Source organism: Vigna unguiculata, chromosome 3, assembly GCF_004118075.2.
Source record: "Vigna unguiculata cultivar IT97K-499-35 chromosome 3, ASM411807v1, whole genome shotgun sequence".
NCBI lineage: Eukaryota > Viridiplantae > Streptophyta > Magnoliopsida > Fabales > Fabaceae > Vigna > Vigna unguiculata.
In genome coordinates, this window is record NC_040281.1 from 8,786,984 (window position 1) to 8,801,783 (window position 14,800).

Sequence of the window (14,800 nt, forward strand, 5' to 3'; positions counted from 1 at the left end):
GAGAGAGAAAAACATTACAAAAGGTGAAAAGATATTTTTGTTGTTTCTAACTCCGAAAGCGCCCTCTCTTCTCTTTCTCTTTCTGCATCCAAAACCAAATTAGGGTTTCTCGATCTTCTTTATTTCTCACTCCTCTCACCATTTCAGGGTTTTACCTTCCTAACGCAGACGCAGGTACGTCTTCTCTCTCTGCAATCTGCATATCATTAGTTCTTCCTTGCTTCGGTTGCGGTGGGATTCTGCTCTTTTTGTTTGTTTGGTCGCTGTCCTACTTGTTTTTTGAAGACATTGTGATTGGTTCGGTAATCTAGGCCAAGTGTGCTTCTGCTATAGTCTATTTGAGATTTTGAGGAGGGTAAACTTCTTTGCATGTATTCATTGCCTTGTGATCTTTTGTTTAGTTTTTGCTTTGCATAGTTTGCCCCTTTGTTGATTGTGTTTTACTTGTTCTGCTACTAGGCTCCTTCTTTGTATGATATCATGAGGCAAATATATTGCAGGGTTACTGATTGAGATTCTGCTGTGTTTCAGGGTTAGTTCTGAGCAATTTTGTTCGTTTTGAAGAGTATTTATCCGTTTCAACTGTTTTTATTTATTCATCTGGGGCTACTTGTAAAGGTGTTATCGCGAATCTGGAAAAGAGGGGGCTTCCCTTTGAATTTTAAAGGCGGCTGTTGACAACAAGAATTTGTGATTGACTATGCGAACTTCATGGGCTGATTTGGCTGCAAATTCTGCAGCTGAAAATTCGGGTCCCGGGTTTTCTGCTAACAATGTGGGAACTGGTAGCACTGGTAGCACTGTAGCTCCTTCACGACCAGTTTATGTTCCTCCTCATCTTAGGAACCGCCAGCCATCAGCGGAAGCCCCAGCCCCATCCCCAGCCCCGGCATACAGTGGTCCTTCTTCTGGTTCTGTTGGCTCTAGTGCTGCTGGTAATTCTGGATCCCGTTGGCCTGCACCCAGAAACGATCATCGTTCTGGGTATGGTGGTGGTGGACGCCCAGGTGGATGGGGAAATAGAAGTGGTGGATGGGATCGTGGCAGGGAAGTCAACCCCTTTGAAGAAGAGGATAATGCTGAAGAGGCATTTAATGAGCAGGAGAATACAGGAATAAATTTTGATGCATATGAGGACATTCCGGTGGAGACTAGTGGTGAAAATGTGCCCCCACCTGTGAATACATTTGCAGAGATTGACTTGGGTGATGCACTTAATCAGAATATAAGAAGGTGCAAATATGTGAAACCAACACCTGTTCAGCGGCATGCTATACCAATATCTCTAGGTGGACGGGATTTGATGGCTTGTGCACAGACTGGTTCTGGAAAGACAGCTGCATTCTGTTTCCCGATCATCAGTGGAATTATGAGGGGCCAACCTGTCCATAGGCCACCTCGTGGGGTGCGCACTGTGTATCCACTTGCGCTTGTTCTCTCTCCTACGAGGGAGCTATCAATGCAAGTGAGTTAGCTATATTAACCTTGTGGTATGACTTTTGTTGAACAATGTTGTGCTATGAAAATGTATTTTAAATGTTGTATTTGTTTTCAGATACATGAAGAGGCTAGGAAGTTTTCATTCCAAACTGGTGTTAAGGTGGTTGTTGCTTATGGTGGAGCACCAATAAACCAGCAGGTTTATCTTTGTTTCTCTTTATTTTTTCTCTCTGTTTTTTCAGGACTAGTCATGAATGAGTCCTTGACATGATATTTTTGGTATATGCTTCAATTTGTATTGGTCTTTTTCACTCAGCTCTGTAGATACCTTGTTATTACTTAGTACAGCTCACATCTGAGAACCAAGCATAACAAGTGTGGTTGTCAAATACAGAGTTGAGTCATGCATAAGATTCATGATAAATAACTAAAAATGTTTTATACGGCCAACAAAGTCATAGCAACTTTAAAACATAGAACTAAAAGTATTTAGACATAAAAAGAAACATTGAAAACATCTATATATTGGCATTTTAAAGTTCAATAACTCACTATCTTGCAAATAAATTGAAATATGAACTTCAGAATAAACTATAATTTAATGCATAATAGTTAAAAAACTTCAAAATAAAGCAATTTATGTAAAGGGGGCACAGCCTCGCAGCCATTTTTTATTTGAACCTCTTTTATTTGTTAAAACGTCATTTTTCACCCTTTTAGCACACACAGCCAGAGCTCATGTGTAAGGCACAATAACTTAATATAGAGATAACAGCAACAATTAAATACTAGAATAAGAGGTTGGGAACTGTCGACCTTGAATAATGAATGGAAGCAGATATAAAGTACTGGGGAACAGAACATATATATGAAGCAGGTGTAGTTTGGGGAGGGAGAGAGTGGAGAACCGAAAATAATGTTTCTTCTTCTGAAGTATTTCATGTAGGTGTCATTGCATGGAGATGATTTGATGGTTTTTAGCAAGCTAGCCTCTGGCAAACGCATGTGGCTAGCCCACTCCCTCTCTTTTCCGTTTTTCTTGTTGACACTTTTACTAGAGTTGTCAGTCTTTAAGCTAGCCTCTGGCAAACGCATGTGGCTGGATCTACTTTTTGGGGAATGAGTTAAAACAATTACAAAAATATTCTTATTGGAATATCTTTCACAATCCTTGGAGAGCTAGTTCACTAAAAGATCAAGAGATAAGTATTTGCGGTGAACTTGGATAGGAATTTCTCGTTACAAAATAATGTGTTGATCTAGTTGCCATAAAAGCACAAAAGACTCGCAAAGTTTATTCTTTTCTGTTGATAAGCTGTGATTCTGTCCATAAAAATCCTCAACGTGTTCTGCTATGAGGTGATTCCAACCAAGTCTGTCTTTCCATAATCAGTACTTGCTTTGTGCCCTCTTCCTTTTTGATCTGGTTATGAAAAGGGGGTTGTGGATAATGGTGATCTTATCTAATGATTGTGTTAGAATAATTTCATCTATGTAGTATCATTAACCCTAAGTATAGGGTGTAGTGTTGGAAACATCTATCAGCTGTACTTACAGCCGTATCTAGTTCTGCACCTAGGAGTCTAGTGCAGTCCCTTAATCTTCCATGTATCCTTGTATCAGTTCTTCATTATAAATAGAAGATAGTGAGAGAGTTCCTTTAAGCCCTTCAAGATATATTTCTTTCTTTTTAATCTTAAGATTGAAATACCCAAAAGCCTAGAACTTGTCTACAACTTGTACTGAGATTTTCTCCCCGAAAAGTGCTCTAACCTTACTGCATTGCGGTAAAGCGGTGTTTAGAGGACCATAAGGTTGCTCTTTGCACAGCACAACTTTGGCAGCTGTTAGTTAAGTTGGTCCTTGCTGGATGCTGTAGGGCTTATAATATATTTGGGTGTTCAAAAGTTCTCCTGAATCTTGAGTAAGGTCAGTTTAGAATGACCTGAGTTTTTGGTTTGCAAAATGCGTTGCAGGTCATACATCTCAAGTGAGTTTAGGTGGGATTGTATGATCCCAGTCATCTTTTAAGCTTGCACAGAGGTATCATCAACGTTTTGAAATTGAAGATTCTTTCACATACTACTCTTATTTTGACTACCATGGTGGAAACAACAAATATTGACTTACAAACATACATGGATGGTCAAGATTGATTTTTTTTTAGTTTTAATTAATTTTAATTTTAATTTTGTCCATCCATGTATGTTGTACTATAGTAAAAATTTACTGTTCTTGTATGCAGTGCATATATGGCTAATTATGTGCCTATGCACAGTCTGATTATTAGCTTGGCATTTTTGTACATATTCTTTGCTTTTGGAAGAAGTTAATGTTGACTATGTTTGATGAGTATCACTGGTTTGGCTTTATTCTTCTGTCAGAGCCACAGAACATGTTCTTACCCTATGGGGCTTTAGATGTGTAATTTACTTCCCATAAACATTACGTTTTATTATTTACAGGATGATAATTTAATTGTGTTTGGATATTTGACTGTACTGTTTTTTGTTATACATTTGCATGTAGATAGTTTTGGAAATGATTTTCCTTTTATGGTGGTATGACATCTTCTATTGTGCATGTAATTGTATTTCTAGTTATGTTTTTATCTATTAACTTTAAAATTGATAGACTTTGATATGTTTTGTATTAAAATTAAAATTGTCAATTTTAAGCTACTGTATCATCATCTGCACTTCATAATATATAGTTATGTTCAAGGTAATCTTGTTATCTTATTGTTAGTATTGGAAACACATATTTTAGGTCGGTGAAGCAGTGAAATTTTATTACACCCTTTTAGAGCTTTATTGGATGTGCATATATTCATTTTTTCAATAATTTTGCAGTTTTGTGCTACAGAAGTCTTTGCATGTGTATGTATTGGTTGGTTAAGAACTTTGTGTTTATATATTGTATTTTGTAAATTATCCCTCTAGATGTGTTCTTTTTGTAGATTCTGTCTTGTTTCAAATTCTCCTTGATGGATCCAATATGGAACCCTTATTGACCTATAAAAGTTTACCTTTGAACTATGGTAAGGACTTTTAGGTTGTTATATACCCTAACAGGTTATTTTCTCTGTAGCTGCGGGATCTTGAGAGAGGGGTGGACATTCTTGTTGCAACTCCTGGAAGACTGGTAGATTTACTGGAGAGAGCTAGAGTTTCACTGCAGATGATTCGATATCTAGCCTTAGATGAGGCAGACCGGATGCTAGATATGGGTTTTGAGCCACAAATAAGAAAGATTGTAGAACAAATGGACATGCCTCCACCAGGTGCTAGACAGACTATGTTGTTCAGTGCAACATTTCCGAAAGAGATACAGGTCTGATATAATCTGTAAATATAATCTTTTGTTAAGCATGATTTTATCTGGCATGTGATTTAAAAAAACACGTTCTTAATTTTGCTACCATTCTTCCCTACTTTGTTCCGCCCTTGTCTCTGTGGCCTGCATACAGGCTCCTTTTAATGCTGGCTATGCACCTCTTTATTATAATGATTTCTGGTTGAAATGCAGAGACTGGCTTCTGACTTTCTTTCAAATTATATTTTCCTTGCTGTTGGAAGAGTGGGTTCAAGTACTGATTTAATTGTCCAAAGAGTTGAATATGTTCAAGAGTCTGACAAGAGAAGTCACCTAATGGATCTTCTTCATGCACAGAGGGCAAATGGTGTACAGGGAAAGGTACTTTATTACTTACATAAAACTTATACAAGTGATTTTAGAAACTAAATGAATATCAATAATTGATCCAAGTTGTGTGAATGCATAAATCCATTGAGTTGGGAGAAGTACCCCAGAAGATCTAAGATGATCAATTTTACCTTTGCCACCACTGAATTTGGAGCTTTTGTCAGTTGTCCAGTCACTGACAATGGACTCCAGTGTCACATTTCCTTGAGAAACACCTGAACTTTTCACAATGGCTATTTTCTCATGAACCCATCCTGACCCATTTGGGATGGTTCTGTTTACTGAGATGCGTATACTCATTTACTTGTGATTTTTGAAACTAAATGAATATCAATAATTGATCCAAGTTGTGTGAATGCATAAATCCATTGAGTTGGGAGAAGTAGCCCAGAAAATCTAAGATGATTAATTTTACCTTTGCCACCAGTGAATTTGGAGCTTTTGTCAGTTGTCCAGTCACTGACAATGGACTCCAGTGTCACATTTCCATGAGAAACACCAGAACTTTTAACAATGGCTATTTTCTCATGAACCCATCCTGACCCACTTGGGATGGTTCTGTTTACTGAGATGTGTATACTCATTTATTCTTGCATATATTTTTCTTTAAAAGAATTAAGAACATTATAAGACATATGCTAACAGATGAAAAAAATTAGAGACGCTCCTTGAGAAACATAAGTATACAGAAAATCATTCAAAGACCTCCTAAACATTACTTGGTGAGCCCTCCTAAAATGACCATAAACCTTACATACCCAAGAAGGAGACTAACATCTAGTCTTGTTCCAAAGAATTTGATTGTCTATATGATTCTCCATGAAGATACAAAAACTCTACTCTCTGACTATATACCTTTAAGTGTGGCACATATTTATTGCCTCAATTTGGCTTCTTAACTTCTAGCAAAAGCAACAGCCATAAAACTGCATGGAGGACTTTAGGGTATGCCTAACTCAAAAAATGTGAAACAAATAATTTTTTCGAGAAACATATGAAGAACAATCTTATTGATTATGAGCAACATGCTTGCACTTGTTTATATTGACATTTTAGGTGATTGCGTGGATTATGTTGTTTTGTTGTTTTTGAACTGTGGTTATGCCTGTGCAATGTTGCATCTATGTTTCAGTTTGTATGGATAGTGTGGATAATCTATATTTGTTTTCTTATTGTATAGTTATTTATTGTGTTCTAGGAAGCAACAACACCTCTAAAGAATAGTGTTTTGCCATATCTGACACTCTTGTGCCTTTGTATTGCTTTTGCTTCCAACTCTCCTTAACTGTGTCACAATATGTTTTCTTAAGTTCAGACATCTCCTTGGCAGATTGGGGACACCTCTTTGTTACAACTTGAACACGTGTAAAGAGAATGAGCTAACACCTATTAGTGGCTAAATGCTTTTAAAAGACTGATATCATAAAAAGTGAGAAATTAAAAGAAAAAACTTACCTTATAAACTTTAAGAGGCTAATAACATTTTTTGTGATGCTTTATTTTCATAAGACACAACTAGTTGTTTTAGCTATTAAGAGATATAATTCGTAAAATTTTACTGAGAACCTTTTTTTTATAGACTGTTAAATTTTTCAAATTTGCTTATACAGTGTGAATTATGTAAATTTTAATTGTGTTGAGATTTTTCTCATGTTAATCATGTATATTAGTCAATTCGTTGTGCCCTATATATATTATGAACATTAACTTAAGTGTGAATTATATAAATTTTTATTCTCAGTTGAGATTTTTTTCATGTTAATTATATATATTAGCCAATTCTTTGTGCCATATATTTTGGACATTAACTGTGTCTCGGGGTCTGTGTTCATGTCAGAGTTGGTGTTTCTTATATTGCGTTTCTTTAAGAGTAAACTGTTTCTTAATTATCATTTATAACATTATTTCATGCATGACTTTGCAGCAAGCTTTGACTTTAGTTTTTGTGGAGACAAAGAAGGGAGCTGATTCACTGGAACACTGGTTGTGTCTTAATGGTTTTCCTGCAACTACTATTCATGGTGACAGGTCGCAGCAGGTTAGTTTATTGTGCGAATGTCAGCTCCTATTTTTGTGGGTTTAAACACTGCTAACTGCTATTTGAAAAGCTGAATGACTTAGACACTCCCATTTTTCTCTTTTCTTTTAATGATTTATTTTTCACTCTTGCAATTGTTATCTCTCAAATCAACGCCTGCTGTTTTATAAAATATTATGCACAAATTAGGATTTGTCATCACTTACTGAAAAAAGAATATATCCGCAAACGAAATTCACATTCAAAATGTAATTCATGGACAGTTGTTTGTTGCCCGGAAAATGAACATGTCTTGGACTTCTTAGAGCATTTGTACTTGTGCTCTCCATTGTATCATGCCTCTCACTCAAGGACCATTTGCATTTAAAATTTATAGTAATTATTTATTTTAGCAACCAGTCCTTAAATTTTTAAGCAACAACAATACATGCACCCTTAGCTTAATAGTGAAGGAAAATTATATCTAAATTCTAAAAACTAACAACCTGGCTGTCTCGTCAGTCCTATGTTTGGTTGCAGGGAAGGAAAATGAAAGAAAGTGAGATAAACTAGAGGGAAAACTGTATTTGTTGGTTTGAAGAGAGAGTGATAAGGAAATGATCATTTTAAAAACTAAGAAGATAGATTAAAGTTAAGTAATTGTACAATTACAAAATTACCCATACATATATATTATTAAGAGAGAAGATGAGAGGTGTAATTTTGGAAAATACCAATATCTGTTGCACTTTTCACTCTTTTCTCCTTAAGTCTAAGTGTAAAATAAAACACGTGAGAACTAATGGAAAGTGGCATCTTTCTTTACCACCTTTTGTACCGTACAAGGAATGCTTTCTCTGCTATTTCTCTACACCAGTCATTTCCTGCTTTACGATTTCCTTTTGAAACAAATGGACCTAAACAAAGAAGCACGTCAAAAGTGAGATAAATAAGGTTGGAGAAGAGAAGATCAGGAATGTGTGAAAATACTTTCACCTGCACAGAGGGCAAGAAGGCTTCCATGGCCAATGAAGTTGGTTTGAACATATTTTTTTGTGGGGGTTTATGCTGGGATGGCTTGAAACACCAAATAGATGGTTGTATCATTTTTCCATTAAAATTACAAGAAACTAATTTGTCATGGTTCTCCTGCAATTTATTGAATTCCAATGTTCTGTCTAGTGCATGCCTATGAAGCTTCTTTCAACTCAAAATACAAAACACAGAATCTCTAACCTTGCCAGATACAGTGGCCAAACATTTCAAGAACAGTCATGAAGTGGTTATTCCTATAAAAGAATTGTTTTTTCTACAGGCAATGTTGTGAAGTATCAAATTAATTATGCTTTCTTGGGCAACCTTTATTTGATTATCTCTTGTGCTTGTTCTCGAATGATATGATTAGTTTGTTTATTTGAACTTGGATCTTACAAGTATCTGTATGCTTATTTATTTGTCCCAATTTGTTCATTAATAGGGTCATGGTTTGGTTTTAATGCTATTCAACTGTTACCCTCATATGAAATGCAGCAACTTTATAGCATTTGATAATTTATCTGTTGTTTGTACGGGTGGAAAACTGGACGGATTATTTTGGATTATAGCGATTTGGATAAAAAAATCCATTAATTAAAATATTACGTTAAACTATGATACAATCCAATCCAATCTATTTAACAGAAATCCAATCCTGCCCATCCATTAGTTTTTCTCATTGATGGATATATATCCATCTGTAAAAGTTAAATGTATATTTTTAAGTTGTATTTTGAAAAAATTAAAAAATACTTTCTTTAAACAAATTTGAAGTTATATTTTTGAAAAAAAAAATAAAAGAAGAAATTTAAGAAAGATTTAGTTGTGAAAAAAATTGTTGGATTTTGAGAAATTATGGATGGATCATTAACCATCCATGAAAGTGGATAGATTTGATCGAATCTAATTTTTTTTTTTTATATATTTTATGTAATGGATGGATTTACTGGTGATTAACCGGATTGATGATGAGCAAATGGATTGCTTTGCCACTCCTAGCTAACTAACTGTACATCGAATTATTGTTTATACATATGCTTGTTTGTCTTACTGTGCTTATCAATTTTGAAATACCTGCAGGAAAGAGAACTAGCATTGAGGTCTTTTAAAAGTGGCAACACCCCCATATTGGTTGCTACAGATGTTGCTGCACGTGGTCTTGATATCCCCCATGTTGCTCATGTAGTGAACTTTGACCTGCCAAATGATATTGATGATTATGTACACCGAATTGGAAGAACAGGGCGAGCTGGAAAGAAAGGTCTTGCAACTGCATTCTTTAATGATAACAATTCATCACTAGCTAGAGCTTTAGCAGATCTGATGCAAGAAGCAAATCAAGAAGTACCTGCTTGGCTCTCTCGGTATGCTGCTCGGTCTTATGGTGGAGGGAGAAACCGCAGATCAGGTGGTCGGTTTGGTAGTCGTGACTTTCGGAGAGAGGGCTCTTTTACAAGGGGTTCTTCAGATTACTACAGTTCAGGAAACAGCAGTGGTGGATATGGAAGCTCTGGTGGATATGCTGGAGGAGGAGGGTATGGTCCTGGCGTCACTAGTGCCTGGGACTGACTTTCTTCTTTTCATATCATTACACCATCTTAGGTATAGGTGCGAATACACACACCTACAGGATGATTTTTCTCCCCTCTTGTTTTAATGGTCTTCAATTCACTTGTGTTTCAAGCCGTCATTTTGTACTATTTTACAGTGCTAATCATTGTGAGGGATATGGGTTTGTGTATGTGGTCGAGTTGGCACATCAATAAAGATTGTGTAATGTTGGTAGGAATTGGAGATTTACTAACATATTAGGAGTTTCTGGTCGACGACTTTTTGACCCCTTCATTTTGGGTGGTGATTTTGGTGGGAGACTGGTTGTAGATTATGCCTGGGGAGAAATTTGAGCTTTTTGTTATGGCTATCATGGTTAACTGACTCATCTCTCAAGCATACTCTTCCCAGTTTCAACCCATTTTATGTTTAAATTTAATATTTCCCCACTTTGATGGGCAAAGGTTTTTGTAATATTATAGTGGTGGCTGAAATGAACGATAATTCCCCCATGCTTCGATTGAACATACAATTTGCATCTGGTGACTAGTTTATTTACATGTTCTTTATCTTTGTATCATATATATATATATATATATATATATATATATATATATATTGGGTGATCTTAACTTAGACCAAGGGCAAGGTTATAAAGAGTCAGTAGCATTAACACCGTTCCTTGACATATTTTTTTGAAGAGAGGTGTCAGTTTGAATACGTACTGCCAATTTTCACTCGTAATGTCTCTAATGAAAGAAAGTTTGTTTCTAATGACCACTCACTCCCAGTTTGATCATTCGTCTTTGGTGATGTTCGTATTTCATTTCTTTAAATCCAATAGAAGAAATAATAGGTTCTTCGTCCTCCAATTTTATATTGTCAATTATTATTATAATATTCATATTTGTTGTATTTGAAGGACAACATTTATGATGAAGTCGCATTCGTTTTGTCTTGTCTATTCAAGATAGCTTGAGGTGGTTAAAGAAGTGGACCGACCATGTATCCCAAGTTGATGATCAAGTCAATAATTCCGATTAATACAGAAAGATACTTGAGTGGAGAAAAATTACGTATAGAAGGGGACCCTTTTTTATGATATGTGGATGTGATTATTATAGTTGACCTATAATAGCCAATAACTCTTCATATACATATAGTTCTATTATAATCTAAGTCCACTAATGTAGGTCTTTTCAAATTCCTTCAACCTTAGACGTGTGGCAAAAGGGTAAACATATAATTGTATTTCTTTTCAATATCCATCACCTGCAAGTAATTTTAATGAACTTTTATTATAACATGGAATCCTAATTTTGTGAGTGAAACTCTCTTTTTCTACTTTCTCAGGTTTAAATTGGAGTTAAAGTAAGGGTTTTTGTTGACCACCGTCCTAAGGGAGTGGTCAAGAAATTAAAGAGAAAGTTTTTATTATAAACCATATATGTAGTTTTAAATAAAAAAAAAAAGTTATGAAGGAGTGCTTTTTATACACTCTTATAAGTTTCCGATTCCTTAACAGAGGACAAATATTAGCATTTCCCTAATATAGGTTACGTTGGATGATAAAAGCCAGTGTCTCTCTATCCTAGGAGGAGATGTTAAACATATACATATAATGAATGATCAAATTACTTTAAAATAGTTGTTTTTTTTAATCTCAATTTTTCTTTCTTTTAATTCAGACATCAATGATTAGCTCTCTTTTAGACTCGTTAAATTAGGAAAATGTAAAGATTAAGATGTGAAATACATTTTTTTCTTCTCTTTAAATTAATAATTAAAGGTGAGTTATTTTTAAGACCTATTAGATTATATAAATTGAAAGGCTAGGATAGGACACACACATAAGAAGGGATTAAAACACATGGATAGATCAAGATCAAATTACAAGAGCTTCAGTAAAAGAAACCATTTTAGTTTTTAGAAAAAAATATTTATAGGAAACCATGTTTTCGGGAATGACTTTTAATCAATCTCAAAAACATTTTCATGGGGAGGTGAGATTTAACTTTTCCTAATGAAAATATTAAATTTACGAACGAAATTTCCATGACATTCTTAATAAATTATTTAATGTGGTAACAATTTACATATTTGGTTAAAAGAAATGGTCAGAAAATTACACAAAGGATGGTGAATCGGTAGAAGAACAAAAAATTATTTATAAATTTCGAAAAAGATTGGTTCTTAAACCACTTTGATGTGAGAATTTTAGTGCAGTTAATTTTCAACACAAAGAATATCATTGTAATACCATCAAACATTATCAAAATATAAGAGGCAGAGGATGAAGACAATATATATTGATTTTTATATCAAGTTGAATCTAATTAATCCAAATTAGATTATTTTAATATATAAAATATAATATTACTAGTACAACTCACATGGGTATGTAAAACATCAAAGAAGTCTTCTTGAAAAACCAAAAGTTTTACCAACACGTGGAAAAGTCCATTACATGCTCATAATAATCTCATGACAGAATGTGAAAAGATAGCACATGAACAGTGAAATATATGAATAACTTGTGCACAAAATAAAGACTTCTGCTTATGCTTTAAACAATCCTCGAGTTTCACTTTCTTACTAAAAAACTTTTAGAATTTTAGGAACTAAAGTAAGTATTGAACTCTATTTTGTAAGCATAAAAATACTAAAGTTTGTTAAAGATGTTGTGATGATACCATCAAAAACTGCTATATAAACTTTTCAAAACAGAGACAATCATTAGAAAACACTTATATGGTTCTTCAATCCACTTGGATTCAACCAAAATTCAATAAATCATATTTACTTATGATAGTAAATTATTTACACATTAGAAACCCTATATGCTTTAAATAAACCATTAATATCTTAAGATAATTAATTACTTGTGTATCATATTAACTCTTCACAATGATATTTCCAATTAATCACTTTTCAATAAGTTTATGAGAAAATAAATTATACCATTCTATAAATACTAAATGGATAATATTTTGAACTTAATCAGATTTAAGTATTTTTGAAAGATGCTTGAATTATTGATCAATTAAATTTTGAAACTCATACAAATAGGTGAAATACTTATTCTAGTGCATGATTAGCGCATGTAAAGACAAAGCTTTTACAAAATACACTCAATTATTTTTATTATTAAAAAACTTTAGAATAAATAGAAAATAATTAAATAAAGTTTATCTATATAAAAATTACTCTAAAACAATTCATCTTTCTTTACATTCGTTTTAAGAGTTCTAACTTTTTACCATCTATTTGAAGATCGGAGAGCATTGTAGGACTCTTGACATCATAACTTACTTTTCTACGCAATCATTTTGTTGAATATAGTAAGTTTTTCTTTTGTCCCTTCTAAGTCGTTTGATGTTAAGGTTGCATGTGTGGGTGGGTGGGTGTATATGGTTACATGTTTGTCTTAATGGTTCTTGATGAATCCTTGTTCAATTAGCGTCATTAAGGTTTGATGAGATCTTTAATCTGAGCCTTCTTTTTGCAAATACTTTATTTCCTTGCAATTAAGGGTGCATAGAGTCAACAAACCTTTTTGTGCTTTTAAATAGGTAAGGAAAGTTAGTTCTTTGAAAATTGTAATGTGATGGATAGAAATTGCGTTTGATGTGATCTTAATCGATTGAAGTTGAATTATGAACTAATTTGTTGTCGTGAAATGGTTTGGTATTGAACAACTAGTGATAAATGTGTAATTTGCTTAGTGTTATAGGATTATTCAAGATAATTGAGTTTGATTCAATTAGTATCATAGAGTGTATGTTGTCCCTGTAGAACCTTGGCTTGTCTGTTTATGGGAACTCCTTTATGGTACTTCTTGAGCTAAGATATGGTTGTGCTATAATTTTGTAAAGTCATTTTAATAGGGAATAGCTTCAGAAGAGTAAAGTTTGCTTAATTCAAATTTAAAGAGGAAGTTTAGCTTTTGATATACTATTGGACGCCTTTGTAGTGTTGTTAGACATCGCTTGGGAAGTGGCCTCTAACTCAGTTGGTGTTGGGTTGTTGTACCATTGAGCGCAATAAAGTTAGTGAGCTCATTGACTTGTGAGCATTGGGTGCTACTCAAGGATCGTCAGATGCTACTAACGAATTAAAATCCAAGAGCTCCAAAGGTGCCCTTGCTATGCGACCTCTTGGCTTGTTGAACGTGGAAGGATAATGTTGGCTAACACATGACCTGTGGCTATGTGTGACTCTTCTTGGGACTTTTCTATTTGAATGGTGTTAAAAAGAGGTTTGGGGCGTTGGGTGAAAATCTATCAATTTTAATGGATTGTTTAGTCTTCAATAAGTTTTTGTTATATATATATATATATATATATATATATATATATATATATAAATGAATGGTAGGGATGTTTAATTGTTGAATGTGATGATATGTAATATGAATAAGTTAAAGGTGGATTGACTTTTAAGGGAAGAAACCTTCTACTCTTAATGTTAGGTGTAATGCGTATGGGCTCGAAAGGAGATCATCCACACTCTAGTAAGTATCCTAACTCATATAGAGTAAGATATCTAGTTAGTGATAATTGATGGAGGTTCCTGTGACATGAAATGGAAGGGAATGAACATTTTTTGGTTGACATAAGCGAACTAACCCTATCATTAGGAGGGTTGGTAGAGCCATGACTTTATAAGCCAAAATGCTATTGATACTTTGATGATAGGGAAAAATATTTGTGTCTGACTCTATAAAAAAAAAAATCCTCCTAAGGTAGTTTTTGGTTCTCAAACTTTACAAATGAATGGATGAAGTCCTCGTCACCAAATGACGTTAAGAATTTGTTGATGTGGCTAACAACTTACCACGTCCTGATGTGGAAACACAAATGTCAACACATAGACATACACGTGACAACTCCGTTAGCCATATCAACATGTCCTTAATGTTGTTTAATTATGAGAACTATATTCGTTCACTCTTAAAGTTTGGAGACTAAACACTGTCAAAGTTTGGGATAAGGATGAAACTCAATTTTTCGCTATAGTTTAGAGACTAAAAACATATTTGATCCTATATTT

General features: G+C 34.2%; 1 protein-coding gene across 1 annotated transcript; it reads left to right on the forward strand.

Annotated features, from left to right (window-relative positions):
- On the forward strand, nt 1–10,306 carry LOC114177305 (DEAD-box ATP-dependent RNA helicase 37-like). The gene is made up of 7 exons (XM_028062587.1): nt 1–174; nt 532–1,465; nt 1,556–1,639; nt 4,531–4,773; nt 4,969–5,136; nt 7,070–7,183; nt 9,278–10,306. The coding sequence occupies exons 2-7, from the start codon at nt 701–703 to the stop codon at nt 9,764–9,766; spliced, it is 1,863 nt and encodes a 620-aa protein (XP_027918388.1). The 5' UTR covers nt 1–174; nt 532–700; the 3' UTR covers nt 9,767–10,306.
- Nucleotides 10,307–14,800: the final 4,494 nt, after the last annotated feature.

Coding starts and splice junctions, on each gene's coding strand:
- LOC114177305 (XM_028062587.1), top strand. CDS start 701: ATGCGAACTTCATGGGCTGATTTGGCTGCAAATTCTGCAGCTGAAAAT. Junction 1,466..1,555: donor CGAGGGAGCTATCAATGCAA/GTGAGTTAGCTA, acceptor ATTTGTTTTCAG/ATACATGAAGAGGCTAGGAA. Junction 5,137..7,069: donor CAAATGGTGTACAGGGAAAG/GTACTTTATTAC, acceptor ATGACTTTGCAG/CAAGCTTTGACTTTAGTTTT.